Source organism: Micrasema longulum, unplaced genomic scaffold, assembly GCF_059751315.1.
Source record: "Micrasema longulum isolate JH-2025_06_02 unplaced genomic scaffold, ASM5975131v1 h1tg002365l, whole genome shotgun sequence".
NCBI lineage: Eukaryota > Metazoa > Arthropoda > Insecta > Trichoptera > Brachycentridae > Micrasema > Micrasema longulum.
The window spans coordinates 1-15,912 of record NW_028279515.1 but is presented as its reverse complement, the minus strand read 5'-3'; the positions used below and the strand labels follow the sequence as shown (position 1 = coordinate 15,912).

The 15,912-nt window shown below is 31.6% G+C and overlaps 1 protein-coding gene and 1 long non-coding RNA gene across 2 annotated transcripts in view; one reads left to right on the top strand and one right to left on the bottom strand.

Moving 5' to 3' along the window:
- LOC148272351 (SLIT-ROBO Rho GTPase-activating protein 1-like) overlaps nucleotides 1-15,570 on the top strand; it is an 80,591-nt gene extending 65,021 nt beyond the window's left edge. The window contains exons 17-21 of the mRNA XM_088240152.1: nucleotides 566-701; nucleotides 2,347-2,482; nucleotides 11,422-11,564; nucleotides 13,306-13,533; nucleotides 13,665-15,570. Coding sequence (XP_088096278.1) covers nucleotides 566-701; nucleotides 2,347-2,482; nucleotides 11,422-11,564; nucleotides 13,306-13,533; nucleotides 13,665-13,833 — 812 coding nt within the window. The 3' untranslated portion in view covers nucleotides 13,834-15,570. The remainder of the gene's footprint in view (nucleotides 1-565; nucleotides 702-2,346; nucleotides 2,483-11,421; nucleotides 11,565-13,305; nucleotides 13,534-13,664) is intronic.
- Nucleotides 4,277-5,885, bottom strand: LOC148272352 (uncharacterized). Its single transcript, XR_015824862.1, has 2 exons — nucleotides 5,240-5,885; nucleotides 4,277-4,960 (listed from the first exon to the last, which is right to left on the bottom strand). It is a non-coding gene; the product is annotated as an uncharacterized LOC148272352 (long non-coding RNA).
- Nucleotides 15,571-15,912: the final 342 nt, after the last annotated feature.

Sequence of the window (15,912 nt, the reverse complement as noted above, 5' to 3'; positions counted from 1 at the left end):
AGCTCATTTGATATCATTACAGTACGAACGCATGTTTGCACGCATCATAGTTCATCAAGAGGGGCTACACACTGGCAACGAAATCGCTAAACTGCCCACATGTTGGCGAGGCGTTCAGTATCTGTTTGTGCGAGCCAATGTGCGAATGTCAAAAGCACACAAAAAGCTCGACCGACGCGGGGACGCGTTCATCATCGTTCCGCCTGTTTGTTCTCGATCTGTGATGAAAAACCGACAATAGATGGATCGCGCGCCGGCGCGTGTGCCAACTCTGCCATACAGGCAAATGTATTGCCATGTAAAACTGGCATATAAACAAAAGAATGTAAAACTACAAGAAGAACTTAGTTAATATAATTTATCAAATACACTATGTAAAATATATAACTACAATGAACAATGTTACTCAATCTGGCTATCTGCTTTCTGTTATCCGGCTATTTAAAAAACTTATCAACCTTTTTAAATCTATTGTTGTTTTTCTTTGCATATTCTAAATAGGTAGTGTAGAATGTTTTTCATTTATTTCTTGTACAAATACAAAGTTTTCTGATTTTATTTACAGAGGGTGATGGTGGGGAGAGTCTGGGCGATGTTGGTGGGGGTATAATTTGGGAGGGGGGTCCGGGAGAGAGACCCGCTCACTGCTGGAGGCGAGAACCACCCCATACTCCGGATTCGTATACTGATATACACATCAAGTTAGTCTGAACTCATTCTTTATAAAGTAACCAACTCTCTAACAATTTGTCAGACATCGGTGATTATTTATTGTTTGTATTGACTTTGATATGCCTTTACATCTATCCGATGTCTTGCAGGGTACCCGCTGGCACAGCGCGGGTTTAAACAGTGTAACTCGGTTATAAGCTTAGACTATACCCTGTCTGCGTAATCTATAAGTGTGAAAGCACTACAATTAATGATATGAATCATTTCAAACTGTATATTAAATTTGCAATAATTTTCACACCAGGACAGAAAGCAATTTAACCATTATAAAATACACAAAGTAGGTAATAGGTAATGAATATTCTTTAGTAGATTTTTCACTATGTATATGAATATAAATAACAGGGGTGAATTGTCCATATTGGCAATTATCGCTTATCATTATATTTGATTATCGATAATGATGTTTTATAGGAACTATAATTATTGTAAAATTATTGATATTTATTATAAATCACTGCCACTATTTATATCTTTCCCCAAAAATAAATATAAATATTGGTAAAGCGCGCCAAGTAAACGAAGAAACTAGTAAATTATTCCAAATTATTTCTTCATACTAAAAGTATGCTGTATTTTACATCTTAAACCTAGTTGTGGTTCTTTTATACTAAAACAAGCTTGTGGATTACAAATATTATTTTAAAGTTCTCTATTTGGAAAATAGTATTTCGACATTATTTCCTAAATACTATTTTCCTTTGATATGTACAGTTGACATATGACCGCTAGTACTTTCGTGCAGCCATCTCACAGTGCATGTGACGCTTAACGTGGTTATTTTTGGCATTATTAATTTCTAGAAGGAATCGGCTCGTGCTTACATTCAATCATAATAATAATAATAATCGTAATCTACTGAATGTCATTATGTTTTTTTTTTAATAAAGTTTTGTATAAGTGCTGTGTAAAAATAGTGGAGAATATATGAAGCTAGTAAGCTATATCGCAATTGTTGATAGATTAATGGTAATAATCTTCTTTTTTCAACAGCTGAAGCAGAGAGATGATGTTGTATCACAAAGTAAAAATAGCCATTTATGTTTACTTTAAAACTGTAAAATTGTTTTCAAGCATTGCCTAGTATGTGAAATAATTCGATCACACGAATCTCTTCACAACATTAAAGGTTTCAGCTCTTTAACTTCAATAAAATCAACAGATGGAAGAATTGAAGAAATATGGATGCTCAAAGATAGGGAAAATGATGAATGTTACACAGGGTGTAAAATGGCCACTTAAACCAGCTAATGACAGGTCATTGTAAGAACCTTGTAAATGCCTAGACTTCCATAATCCTTCCTAAGATGTTCTCCATCCCTGTTGTAATTTGTTAGTCTTAATGACTCCCTAGGGGGTGAAATCTAGTCTTTTGTCTACAAACATTTAGACAAACTCAAAATATTGTAATATTACATATAATATAATTATATATAATTACAAATTTATGGTCGTTTTTTGTAGCTAACTTATAAAAAGAATCACTGCTTGCCACTGATAAATTATGTGTTTTGGTGTGAAAATGTATATTTTATTTGTTTATTTATTTATTGGGGAATCTCTCTTTTTAAAAATTTATCAATTTCTATTATTGATTTGTTTTGATATATTTAGGGATGAAGACAGTCTCCATTGCTCGGTGAGCAGCGATTCTTTGCGGCGCCGAGTTTCATCCAGCAACAGTGACAGTGTAGAGGGTGCTCGCTCCCCTCAGCCCACCCTACCCCCCCACACCTGGCCGCGCCAAGAGGTATTGCTAGAGACAACCGTATGAGGAAAAAATTTGCCTAATTAATGTGTTCATTTAACTGCATCTATCATTCTTTATCATTGGCATACCTATCCACACCTGATGGTGCATTGATGCATCAAATGCAGTGTAATTTGATCATCTGTTATATTATCTAGGAAAAGTTTCAGGCGCAAATCTAGGGGCTACTTAATATTGCAGTTGAGAACCACCTTTAACCTCTAAGCGAGTATGGCCGTACCGTGTACCTACGTCTCAAATAATTTATGCATAAAGGAGTATGTACGTACATTGTATGATGTCAAAAATTTTCTTCAAAAACTCACTCTTTTAGAGGTTGAAATCAATATTTCATGTTGACCTTGCCAGAAATCCAGCCCGAGACCTCAGGCTTGGTGGGCGCGAATAATTCAATCAGTACTCTACGCGACAGACTTATCTCCACTTGATTTCTGTTTTTGTCTGCCGTGTTCAGTGCTCAGCGCACTTGCCTACTGCGCTAGAGGTCCCAGATTTGATTGCAGGAAATGTCAATGTAAAATACTTATTTAAAAGGTAATTTTTTTCACTGTAATTTCCCATTAACCTTGGACTGGCACCTGAAACAGACTGATTATTTTTTAAATAAAACTAATGATTGAGATACGCTGCATTTGGCCTACCAAACCATTGCCCCATGCACCATTAGTTGCTGATAGGTGCAGAGCCACACCTGCCATAAGTTCAGTTGGCACAAAAAACTTATGTGACGGTGCGCTAGATCCCGTTAGATGCGGGGCAGGATAGTGGAACGATGATGATGCTGAGGATGAAGATAAAAAAAAATTACCTTTAAAGTTCTCTCAAAATTTCAATGAATTTTCAGTGATATTTTGTAGGCTCTAATCTAATTTGACTCAAATTGAAACAACTCAATTGGTATTAATTTTTATAGATGTTATATACATATATAAATAAATGATATTATAGATGAAAATATATGAACTGGCGGGTTGCTGGTTCAGTTTTTAATGAACTAATAATATTCTAACGGCAGTGTCTTCAGTGTGTCGGGAAAGAATGAAGATTGGATAAGATAGGACTCACCTCAACTATTTCTTTTGTATATCCTTGCGTTTTGGCGACAGAATGACAGCTCCGATTCTTAATTTTTCCATTCTGGGTAGACCGCCACTGGCGCTGGTAGACACCGTGTGTATCTTTCACAATTAGTAGGCACAGAATGGGCCCGAATCGACCACGTGTAAATGCTCGTTAGTGGAATTATTGTTACGAAATTTGTCATTTCAAAGACAGTTAAATGTGTTTTGCGAACATTTATTGCCGCCATTTTCGTGTTTTTGACAACTCGAGAGTCTGAAGTTAGGCTCTAATCGTTATACCAACAAGTTGGTCGGAAAAAAATGCAATTCCCCACTGAAAACTCACAGCACAAGAGTCTGAAGTTAGTCTCTATCATTATTCCAACTTGTTAGTAAGTTAAATCGATAATCGTAATTATTGCTGCCATTTTTGTGTTTTTTTTTTATTGTAATTTTGAAAACAGTTTCTTTATTTATTTGATAAATCGTCTACACAATATTGAATATCTTACAAGATTATTGTAACTGAATTCAATAGCAAGACATTTTTCTAAATCTGTATGTTTATAAAAATTGCAAGACTGTTGGTGTCTCATCGGGTTTATTTCCAGCAGATTTACTATAGAAAATGGTTTATCTTAATCGAAAATATTTTAGTCACTAGTAACATTAATTTGGTGCAGATGTGTCGTTAGTTCTAATTTATAATCCAGTTTCTAAAAATTGTTTACTCTATAAATTAATTTAAAACTATAAATCCTATTCTATGTTGAATACTAAAATTTAATTAATAACTTAAGTTTAGATTTACTGAAAATTTTGAAAAACATGATTTGTAGATAAATAGTCATTAAGTAAGTTAAAGATTTTGCTGAGTAGAAAAAAAAAAATTAAAATGTACAAACCTTTATCAAAGTTGTAATAATTATCTAAATTTATTGCAACAGACAGGGAAAACATTTTTGAGAAGGGAATATGAAAGTCTAGACATTTACAGGGCTTATGCTCTGTCATTGGATGGTTTAAGTGGCCACTTTACACACTTTGTATCCACATTTACTCAACTCGTTCATCTGTTAACTTTTGTGAAGTTAACTTCAAAATTTTCCGTCTCTGTTGAAATAAATTTAGTTCTTAATAACTCGCTAGGGAGTGAAATCCAGCCTGTCTACAAATATTTGGACATACTCGAAACGTTGTTGTAATAATAAAATTAAAAAGAAACAACCATTATATTGTCGATTGTCATGTTGCATTAAGCAACTTTTTTTTTAAAGGAATGACCCTTTATTTTTTGAGGAGAGTTTATACAAGTCCAATAAACAGGACAACACTGTCCTGTGCCAGCTCCATGAACAGCCTTGACCGCGCAGGACCAGATAGGCGGACAATTCGACTGTAGTTCAAATGCAGAACGCTGCAAAAATGGATACACAATAATGCGCTCTGTTGTGGGGCTAAGCCAATGTCCCGCGGAGATAGCCTGCACATTTATCTCTAGAACAATGTCACAGTCCATTGTCTTGTCCTCCAAATTTCTGTTCACACTAGGGCATTAGGCCCGAAGCTGGAACAAGACAGTATTGTCCTGTCCTCACGTGAACTACGCCTTGAGGCTTGTCAGCAGCTGGGAAAGTGAGGATAGAAAGAAGTTATTAAAAACACACAACGATACTCCGAATAATTTGGGTAAAAAAATAAGGATTTTCCTTATAACTGGCGGGAATCGAACCCGCGATTCTTGTTTCATAGTTGGCTGGCTAACCAATTGTGCCACAGCTCCTGACTTATGTCATAATAGTTATTAATGCTATTATAATTCAATAATTAATTGTTTTTGAAATATCCAAAAAATCTGATACCAGGATCATGCCAAGAGACAATATTTATGTTTTTTTTTACTATTATCAAATTACATATAAAAGTTTGGGAAATTTTACCCAATAATGACAAACTGTAAAAAAAATCTCAGTAACAGTATGTTTACAATCAATGGAAACATTTACAAACATATAAATGCCATAGAGCATGCTTTATAAATATTACCCATTAAAAAAAATCATAAACTAGGTATATGAGTTTAGAAAATGCATGGCTTAATTTTCAAAGCTTTATTTGTATGGATATGTATATGAAATTACTTTTCTTATTTTTTAAAGTTTTTTTAACCCCTTTTCTTGGCAATGCATTATATAGGATACATATAAAATCTCATTTTTCTCACGAACTAAAGCAGTATTAAGTTGAAATTGCTTTACCATATTTTGCATTCTTGACTGAGTTATCGAAACAAAAAATAAATTATAATAAAATAAATAAAACAACTTTTTTTTTAACCACTAATTTTTATTTTCCACCGACCGGTTTCAAAGCAAACAAGCTTCTTCGTCAAGGTTTACGTAACTAAGACAAAGAAGCTTGTTTGCTTTGAAACTGGTCCGTGGAAAATAAAAATTAGTGGTTAAAAACAAAGTTGTTTTATTTATTTTATTATAATGAATAACCACAAAGTTAGTGCTTCAAATATAAACTTTATAAAAAATAAATTGTTTGGGATTCTGAAGCCTTTTCAACCATCAAATGCGTAAAAAAATACTTTTTAGTTCTGCCAAGATGAGGGTTAATTGTACTCATTTGTTTTTAAATACCCATGTTTTTCAGTTTAGTTTTAAATTGTCAAACATAACTGCACTTCTGCCATATTTTTGTTTAATTTTCTAAATATAATACCTGATTGTATTTTTAATAATTTCATGTTTTGTGTTTCTTTGTTAAATGTACATAAAAATAATTAGGTACCTGAATTTTAAATGTCCGCCTCGTTGTCAAATGTTCAGCGCATTTGCCTACCATGCAAGAGGTCTCGGGTTCAATTCGCGACATGGTTCACATGAAACATTTATCAATCAAGGTGTTTTAAACTAGAATACTTCATTGTCCTAGAACTGACACCTGAAGCGTAAGACTGATCGTCTAACCTTCATGTAACAAAAATGATCAAAATACGCTGCGGTTGGTTTACCACTGCAGTGCCCTATGTACCATTAGGTGTGGAAAGGAAATAATAATTGTAAATATATTATATTAGACTTTTATTGTTTTAAGTATGCAGTTACAAAACTAATCAAAAAAGGTCAAACAATTTTATCTTCACAAGGGACAAATACAAATAATATATTTTAATCTTCATACATTTAAGATAGTATATAATTTGTTTTAAATAATATATATATTGTATGTATATTATGTACCTATGTATAAGTTTTTTTTCTGTAATCTTAGCTTTTAATCTGGTTTAATTTTTATTTATTCTTAAAAGTTCATAAAAATTAGTCTACATTTTTTTTGTTGGAAATCTAACGAAAATAAAATTTAATTTATGAAACATGTACCACAATGTAAATAATATTTTTTAATGTCTCCCATACTTGTAAGCAAACATATTTCAATTAAAGTTAAAATATAATATTGTCGGCCTAACTTGTAAATCCCAAGCTAACTTTTTTTCAGGGGAGAGTAAAAACAGTTTTTACTTCAGTAGCAAATTGTAACTATGTTTTTCTCGATATTAAAAAAAAAGCAATACTGTACGGATATACAAGTTTTACAAACATATAGATTATTTGAAGTCTTGGAACAGAAAACGCCAAAATATCATTTTTGACTATGTATTTGTGATTTGTGATTTGCGAGTTTTACAAGTTGGGGTTACAATATGTACTTTCAACAATATTTTCCTCTATATAACCTTTACAAGAAGTAACATAAATGTATTATCATCCATTTTCAGTTTGTTTGTGATTTAAGCAAAAAGGTACCGGCTACAATGCAGCCTAATAATTAGTTCAAAGTTATATTCCTTGTTATTTTTTGTATGAAAATATCTTAAGCATTCTTATAATTGTTTGAAAAAGTGATAATTTTCTTAAAAACTTGAATCCTTCAGTTTATTTATTTAAAGGCAATTCATATACACTCATAAATCAATGTTTTTATGTTTTGCCTGTCTTGTTTTGTGCTTCTATCAATTAATATCTCTTCTTTTTGTGGCTTTTTAGTTTTCCCACCCATTTATGCATCCATTACTTGTAATAATTTAACCTTAAGTGTGTTGTAGTTTCATATAATGTGTTATATGTATTTGTGTTGTTTTTAATTTAAACAAATGTTTTATTTGTGTCTAATAATACTTATTGTTTGTCAATATTACTTTTTACAAATAAAATGAATCTTCAAATAGGTTGAGCTTATTTTCATTGATTCGGACGTGACACAAAAAAAACATATTTTTTAATGCATTAAGCGGATGAAATTGTATTCTGTAATTGTAAGCTGGGTTTAAAACAAAAACAGATAAAAAATAGATATGCATCCGAAAATGAAAGCTGTCTTACTTTTTCATTTGTTTAGCTTCAGTTTATTAAAAAAATAATGGAATTACAAACTGCTAGGATGTGATAATTCGTATTTTTAAATGAAAAAAATTCTTAAACTCTTCCCTTACAAAATAAAGAGTAATTTTAAATTAATCAATATCTTAAAAACATTACAATTTTTCTTTTATTTGCCACCCATTCTTCATCAAATTTTGTTCAATGCCTTCTCTCATAGATACAAAAACAATTAAATACTTTTCTGGATAATTATTTCACCCACAAGACCATTTACTATTGAATGCAGCGTCAAATTCGATTCATTAAAAAAATTATAATTTATTACAAAATAAACATGTCAAGTGGAATAAAATACATATGAAAAATATGAATAATCGTTATATAGAATGCATTGGCGGTATGTATTTTTTGTGATCACGGTTAGTTTTTTATCATCATTAAAAAACCCCATGGATCCACACGCTTTTTAATGTTGCGAGGATATTATTTGCCGAGTATTCCCAAGCTGTCATATCTCCAGAAAATCAGGTGAGAGCTACCCGACTTTTTACTGACACTTCACTAAAAACATCACAACTTTACCATATTCTCATTCGATCTTCTTCAACTGTTCAAATCTTAACAATGTATTGCATTTTGAACAAATTGTACATACGACTTATTAAAATCTTGAAAATAACAACTATCCCAAAGCTTAATTAAAAATACAACAAAAAAACTAATTTAAAAGCCAAATTTTTTTTAACTGATTCTTAAACTACCAAGAAAAATCAAATTACTAATATTAATATTTTTTATCAAGTAAATAACCACAAGATGGAATCCTTAAAATTAATCGATACTAATTTGGCTGTGATTTATCATGATGAACATTTATAGGATTGGATTAAATGATTTTCAATAAAAAATCAGAGAATTGAAGGTAATTTGAAAAGCACATTCACCTGTGTGGTATTTTCTGGCACTAATCACCTGTGGCCAATTTTTTGTAATAATTACTGGGACAAGTCATTGGGTAGTCCTCTCCTGGTTTCTATTTTATTTTATTTTCCTATTTATCACTCATTTTCTTGAACCACGCATGTTTAACTAACCTAACATACTATTAACGTGATGGGTGGATAAGCATAGTTAAATTTCTTTTTGAAATTGCTGTAAATACATTGAGAAACTCGAAGTTTTACTTTGGAAAATAAATTTCTTGAGCACATTGACTATCAGGAATTTATTTTTATACAGTGGAACCTTTATATTCAACATTAACCTGCTCCGGGGGTCTAAAGAATATAGCAACATTTTTGTCCCATAGGAAAAAACTGAAATTCAATTACCCCGTTTCCAACTCCTAAAAATGGTACGAAAATGAAAAAAAAATGTTTGGAAGAGGAGGAAGGTCAATGTTAAGAAGACGAGTTGCTATCAATTAAAACAAAACAGCCAATAGTAATTCCAATTCTGATCATGGGGTCCGTTTTGCCGATGATTCAGGAGCACCCGATTTAACAAAGAACTTATCCAATGTTGTCTGTTTTTGTTTGCTCTGTAAAACCTTCCTGAGGTAGTATTTTTGTTAAATGCATTTATATTTTGGTTGGGAGTGACGACGAATACGGAAAATACTAACAAATATTAGAGGGAAAAGTTGATATTAAAATGTGAAGATTATTGAATTTCACAAATATGAGGGTTGACAAATATAGAGGTTCCATTGTGCTATGAAAATATATTACATAATGCCATTTAATAGAATTCTGATGCAATATTTTTTTTGACATCGATGAAACTCTGAATGATCTGATGAAAAATATGTACTTGTTAATTGGCTTTCTTTTTTTTTGATTTTTACAATAATAATAATTACACATCACATTTTGTTAAGATTTTATTTTACATTAACAGGTATCAGTATTTCATTCTGAAACACTTAAAGCTTGAAACTAATCACCTAACCTTTATAAATAAAATATTCTTATAAACTTACAAAAGAGCCGTGAATAAAGGATAGAAAAGATATTTCGTTTTTAAAACAATATGATTTAAAATGAAATTCAAATGTACCATTCTTTCATTGTGATAATTTTAAACTTATAGCCTTCTTGAATTGATTGAATCTACATGATTGCGCATGATAAACTCATATTTACTACTTATATGTACAGTGCATTCAAATGTTTAAAAGCCTACAAAGGGTACACGGCAAAAACGGAAACATTTAATTTTTTCAATTTTCAAGATATCCCATATCTTTCTCCTTAATGAGTTCTATAAAATAGAATATCAAAATCTGGCTCCTTGTCATTTAAATTCCAAGGAAAAAATAAAAGTTACGGCCAAAACAGGCTCATTTTATAATGAAAAATTGCACGAAACGGGATTATTTCATAAAATACTTTTCTAAATTGAGCTAATTACAAATATGATTATGCTTCTTTTTTGCTCTCCTGTAAAAACGATTGATTGCTTGTAAGCCCGTTTTTGCCATCGGTTTGTCGGTGAACTAAGTAAAAACTTTCTGTTCCGTACACATGAGCTAAGGTTATTATAGATTTGAATGGACTCTACTTGTATACATATTTTATAATTTTTGTCACTGTTATTTTTTTGGTGTGATTGTTTGTGCAAAGTTTGATTTGATTTTCCGCTTTTTATTAATTTATAGTTATGATCCGATACATTATCAAGAATTAGGTTAACCCTTATCTTGGCTGAATGAATTTTTTTTTTTACTCATTTGAGGGTATTAGAAGCAAACTTAGAAATCTCCCCCAAAAACGTAAAATGAGTTATTGACGCCAAAATAAACTATACGTAAAACCTACCTATCTGAATAATAGCGTAATTCGAAACCGTCTCTAAATCTTGCAAAAAACAGATTTCAATTATACTATTTGACACCGCAAACTAAGAATTCTCCATTGAGTTGGTGAAGCATAATTAGAAATCTCACAATTCTTTTTTCTAAGTTTTTCGCAAATATCTCAGTAACTCCTTCAATGGAGATTCCTAAGTTTGCTTCTAATTCTAACGCTCATTTGATGGTTGAAAAGGATTCAGAATCCCAAACAATTAATTTTTATGTTTTAGTCAAAGTTTATCATGAATTGTGATAATGCAGTTGAGAATGAAAAATATGATAATTTGGTTTGATTGACTAATGTTTTACTTGTTTTAGTTCATGAGAAAAAATGAAATCACTTGTATCCTATAGGATACATTGCTAAGGAAAGGGTTAATTTTTTATCTCAGATTTTGTCCAAATTTGAATTAAATGCTGTTAATCGGCTTGAAGAAATATTAACACTTGCCAGTAATATTACCTGATTCAGTTTGCTGTTTGAGAATACGCAGAGTTTGTTTGGATTTTGTATGAATAACACTAGAATATTATTTTTTATAAGTAATTATTCCTGTAAGTTGTTTCTTTATACATAATAGTTCAATGTATTGTTTGTATTTCTAACAGAAAGGTGAAGAGGCTCGCACTAATGCTGCGGATATCAATGGATCTGTGTCGGGAGATGCCAACAAGGCGCATACGAAATCTCACAGTACTGGAGAAAATAGTGCGGTCCCATTTTCTCTCAACAGGGAGTTATGGCAACAACGGTTAGTACCTACCAGAAAATTTCATTAAGAAAATTATTATTTTTAGGCAATATTTTTTTCCCCTTCACCCTAAATTATGACCCTGTTTACAGTTTTTTCATGTTTTTAGAAAAACTGTTAAATTTATTGAGTTTTTTTTATTCTGTAGGACTTCATATTAAAGTTTTAATATTAAAATCAAACACTGTTTTGAGTCTACTTAAAATCTTTTATTTTATTTTCAAACACAAAAACAAAAAAATCGGACAATTGTTCCGCCTTGTTAGGGCATTTTCAAACGAATGTGAAGATTAAATGCACTGAAGGTTCTTGTATAGTTATATAATTCTTTCAACACCTACAATGATTATAATTATGGGGAAAACCAATAGTTAGGGGTAAGGCCAGGTGTTATTTAGTAATAGGGAATTTAGGTATTTCTATTTATGTTTTGGAGAAATTTACAATATAAAAAAAAAAAACTGAAGTAAGCATTTATAGACATGTATTGTGAAATAATTAATGAATCTATAAACCTTTAGATAATTACTGTGATTATTCTATTAATAATATCACAATAAGTTAGTGTTCTATGATTTAAGTAATTATAAACAATTGATATAAACATAAATGTATTTTAGAATGATTTATTTTAAGTACATGATATAATTATTGTAAAGAATTGATGTAAACATAAATGCATTTGAATTTTTTTTAGTACGTTTACATAAATGTTATTAAAAAATACTGGAAACCTTTTTGTTAAAAAAAAAAAGGATTATTTTCGTCCTTGACAAGTTTCTTAGAGCTATTATAGTTTTGGCTAGAACCTGACTTGGGAGGACGCACAGGAGCTGGCAGCTGATAGAGATGCATAGAGGCTATTTGTGGACACCATATGCCCCAACTAGGGAGCGAACATGGAATGATGATGATGATTATAGTTTTGATTCTAATATTAAAATCAAACACTGATTTGAATCGACTTAAAATCATTTATTTTATTTTTATACACAAAAACAGAAAATTCATAATTTTTTTTTTTATGTTTTCAAGTTACAGCTCGTCAGATTTTGCAAAAATTTGACTGCAATCATTCGAGCTCAATTTTTAAGAAAAATATATAGCTATGGGAGAAAACCTTGGAAATTAATTATTTGTCATATTTTAACCTACGTAACAAGGACTCATTCTAGTATGCGTAATAGTTTTCGAGTTATTTCAAGAAGTTGCAGTACTGTACTGCAATACTACTCGCTCACATTACTGTAGCCTTGCTGTAGAGATATAAATGATAAATTCTAATCTTTAAATTTGTTGCAACAGAGAGGGAAAACAATTTTAAGTAGGTAATATTAAAGTCTAGACATTTACAGGTCTCTGTTGCAACAAATTTGAATCTAAATAACTCCCAAGGGAGGAAATCCAGCCTGTCTTCAAACATTTGGACTTACTCAAAACATTGTTTGTAAACTTTAAGTTAAAATAAAATTAATATTCATAGAATCACCCTGTAAAACGTCCTTGAGGTACTGAGAAATATTCTAGTGTAAAAACACCTACAATAAATATTTAACGTAATTATATAAATGAGTATTCTGTGATATAAGCAAAGTAACATAATTCAACATTTATGATGTTATCATTGAATAACTTAGTTTGAAGAAGGAATTTTCCAGTTTTCAGGCAAACTCCATTTTTTTAATCAATTTACTTGCTCAATATGTCTTCTGCGGGTCATAGATATTTATTTATTTTTCAGAGCCTCGAACCAGCTGAAACACACGCCCGACCTAGTGATGGATCTTCCAGGGGACGGGGTGGAGGGGGCTGCTCCTCTGTGTGGCGGCGAGGGGGACAGTGAGGGACGCGCCCCCGGGGAGGGGGGAGAGGACGATGCTGGCAGCACGTCTCCTGTCACTGCAGCTGAGAGATTTGCCCACAACCAGCATACTCTTAAGAAGAGGACGGTCAATCGAGATGGAGACAAGTTAGTATAAATTACTCTTTTACCTGCGTCAATATAATTCTGTGGTATTTTGTTGTTTTGATAAACAATTGAAAATAACAAACAGGAATGCCGACCAAAATTTCTTGCTGTTCATGGAGTTTATTTTTCAGAGAACCTACTTCTGCCGATTCCGAACCACACCACGAGCGCCAGCCATCCAGAGAAATACCGAAAGACGACCTATTGAGGGAGTCTTCGGAAGCGAGCAAGCTTATCACCCCCGCCCTCCGTGCTGACTGCCAGAAGAGCCCTGTGCCCCGCGCAACACGCAGCGGGTAGCCGCCAAGTTTGCCGATCTCACCCTGACCGGGGGCTCGCTTAAGCCTCAGATTGCCGCCAAGCCCCTGGCCTTACGGAAGCCGTCTCAGACCGCAATGGAGGATTGACAGCCGCTTACAGCCGCAGAGGGAAAGCCTGTATTGAAACCTAAACCGATGCTAGGAACATTTCAACACAGATGAACGAATAACTCATTCGCAAAATATTATTCATCCAACCTAACCATAGATTTAAAACATTTCACCATAGATTTAAAAATATCTCATTTGAAAAGATATTGTTGATACAATCCAGCCTAGCCTAATGGAAACTGATGCTTAAAACATTTCAATAGATAAACAAATAACTCGTAATAAAATAATTTATAGATTGAATTTTACTTTGCCAAACCTAACCTAACCATATCTGATGTTCGCGACATTTCAACATAGATAAATGAATACAAATTGTTTTAAAAATATGTTGTTGATTCAAACTGATGCTAGAAATATTTCAACATTGATAAATAAATAACTCATTTGCAAAAGATGTTATTGATCGAACTTAACATTACCTAACCTAATCTGATGCTGAACGAATAACTAAATTGCAAAACATGTATTTATCTAACCTAACGTGACCTCTATATATTCATACAACCTATCACTTAAACCAAATGATAAATTTAGAATCCTGACTAATTTCTTTACAACAAAATTTTATTCATTCACTTTTGGAATAGTTTTTAAAACCATTTTTCGGGTCAAAAACATCTTTCTAGCATTTAAATGTTGATCTACAAAAAAACAGCAAATGTATTTTAATAATTGTATTTTAATGTACCAATGAATCAAAATAATGACTAACTTTTTCTTCAAGATTACAAAGGTTATTTTTAAAAAAAATCGCCTACTTAACTTGAGATTTTTTAATATAGTTTATTTTAACATCTCAATCATACCGCTACATAAGTCAAAATTTATTTTTATGATGTGTGAAAAGTGTTAATCGATCAATCCACATCAGAATAGTTTATTAAGTCCGCCTATGCTCGAGTCTTCTTACTGTGTGTGAAAAATATTTTTAGTTATTAAAGCACAAGTGATGTGCATTTAATATTATTAAAATGAAGTTTTTACTTAATTGTTTTTAATCATTCTCTTTGTGCGAGATGTTTTCTAGTTTATGGTTAGTCTTAAGTGTCAAAAATACTCGTAACACCAAATGTATGTGATTTCATGTTCTAAATTTAGATTTCGATTGTCAATATCTGTGTTACCAACAGCTTTTTAGTTGTCTAACTAATTACGTTTTAAATTTGACACCCAGCCATGTGGATCTTCACATTTAGTTTATAAAATATATTTTATCAAGGAACCATGAAACAAAATGAATATTCTAAAGAGTAGAATCTCACATTACATAATATTATATCAACTTTCATTTCTGTTTTATGTAAGACTTTGTACTCATTGTAGACAAGAACAAATGTTGTTTTTTAGTGCAAAATGTATAGGTACTAAATAATGTATGTAAATACTTCATAATGCATAGGATGTTTGTGTCAAATTTGATAAATTTGTTTTGAATTCTGATGTCAGAATATAGAATATCAGAAACTGGTATTTCTTTTTCATAATATTGTAGCACTAAAACAGCAACAGAATATGTTGTTTAGGTGTTCGTTAATTGAAACGTTTTAAGGTTGTGAGTTTAAAATCCAGCCCCTAATAATTTGTAGTTTTATGCCCAGAAAAATCAACAAAGAGCTTTCTTTTTATTTGAAACTGATGATTTAAATGGGTGTTTTTCAACCTTTTTTAATATGCGACCCTTTTGTGAGTAAAATAAACCAGGCGACCCCCCAGAACCTTAATTTTATTATACTACTAACATGAGAGTGTTTTCAACAGTGACATATTTAATTTTCTTTCTATTAAAAACCATATAAAATACTGAGAAATCAAGTGCTAAAGCTGGTATAGGTCTTGCTGCTGACGGCACACTTAAAATGGAATTTAATTTGCATAAGATTAAAGTCTTAATGATGTTTAAAGGTTAATATCCAGAGCTAACGGGGGAAGCATTGCAATTATTAGA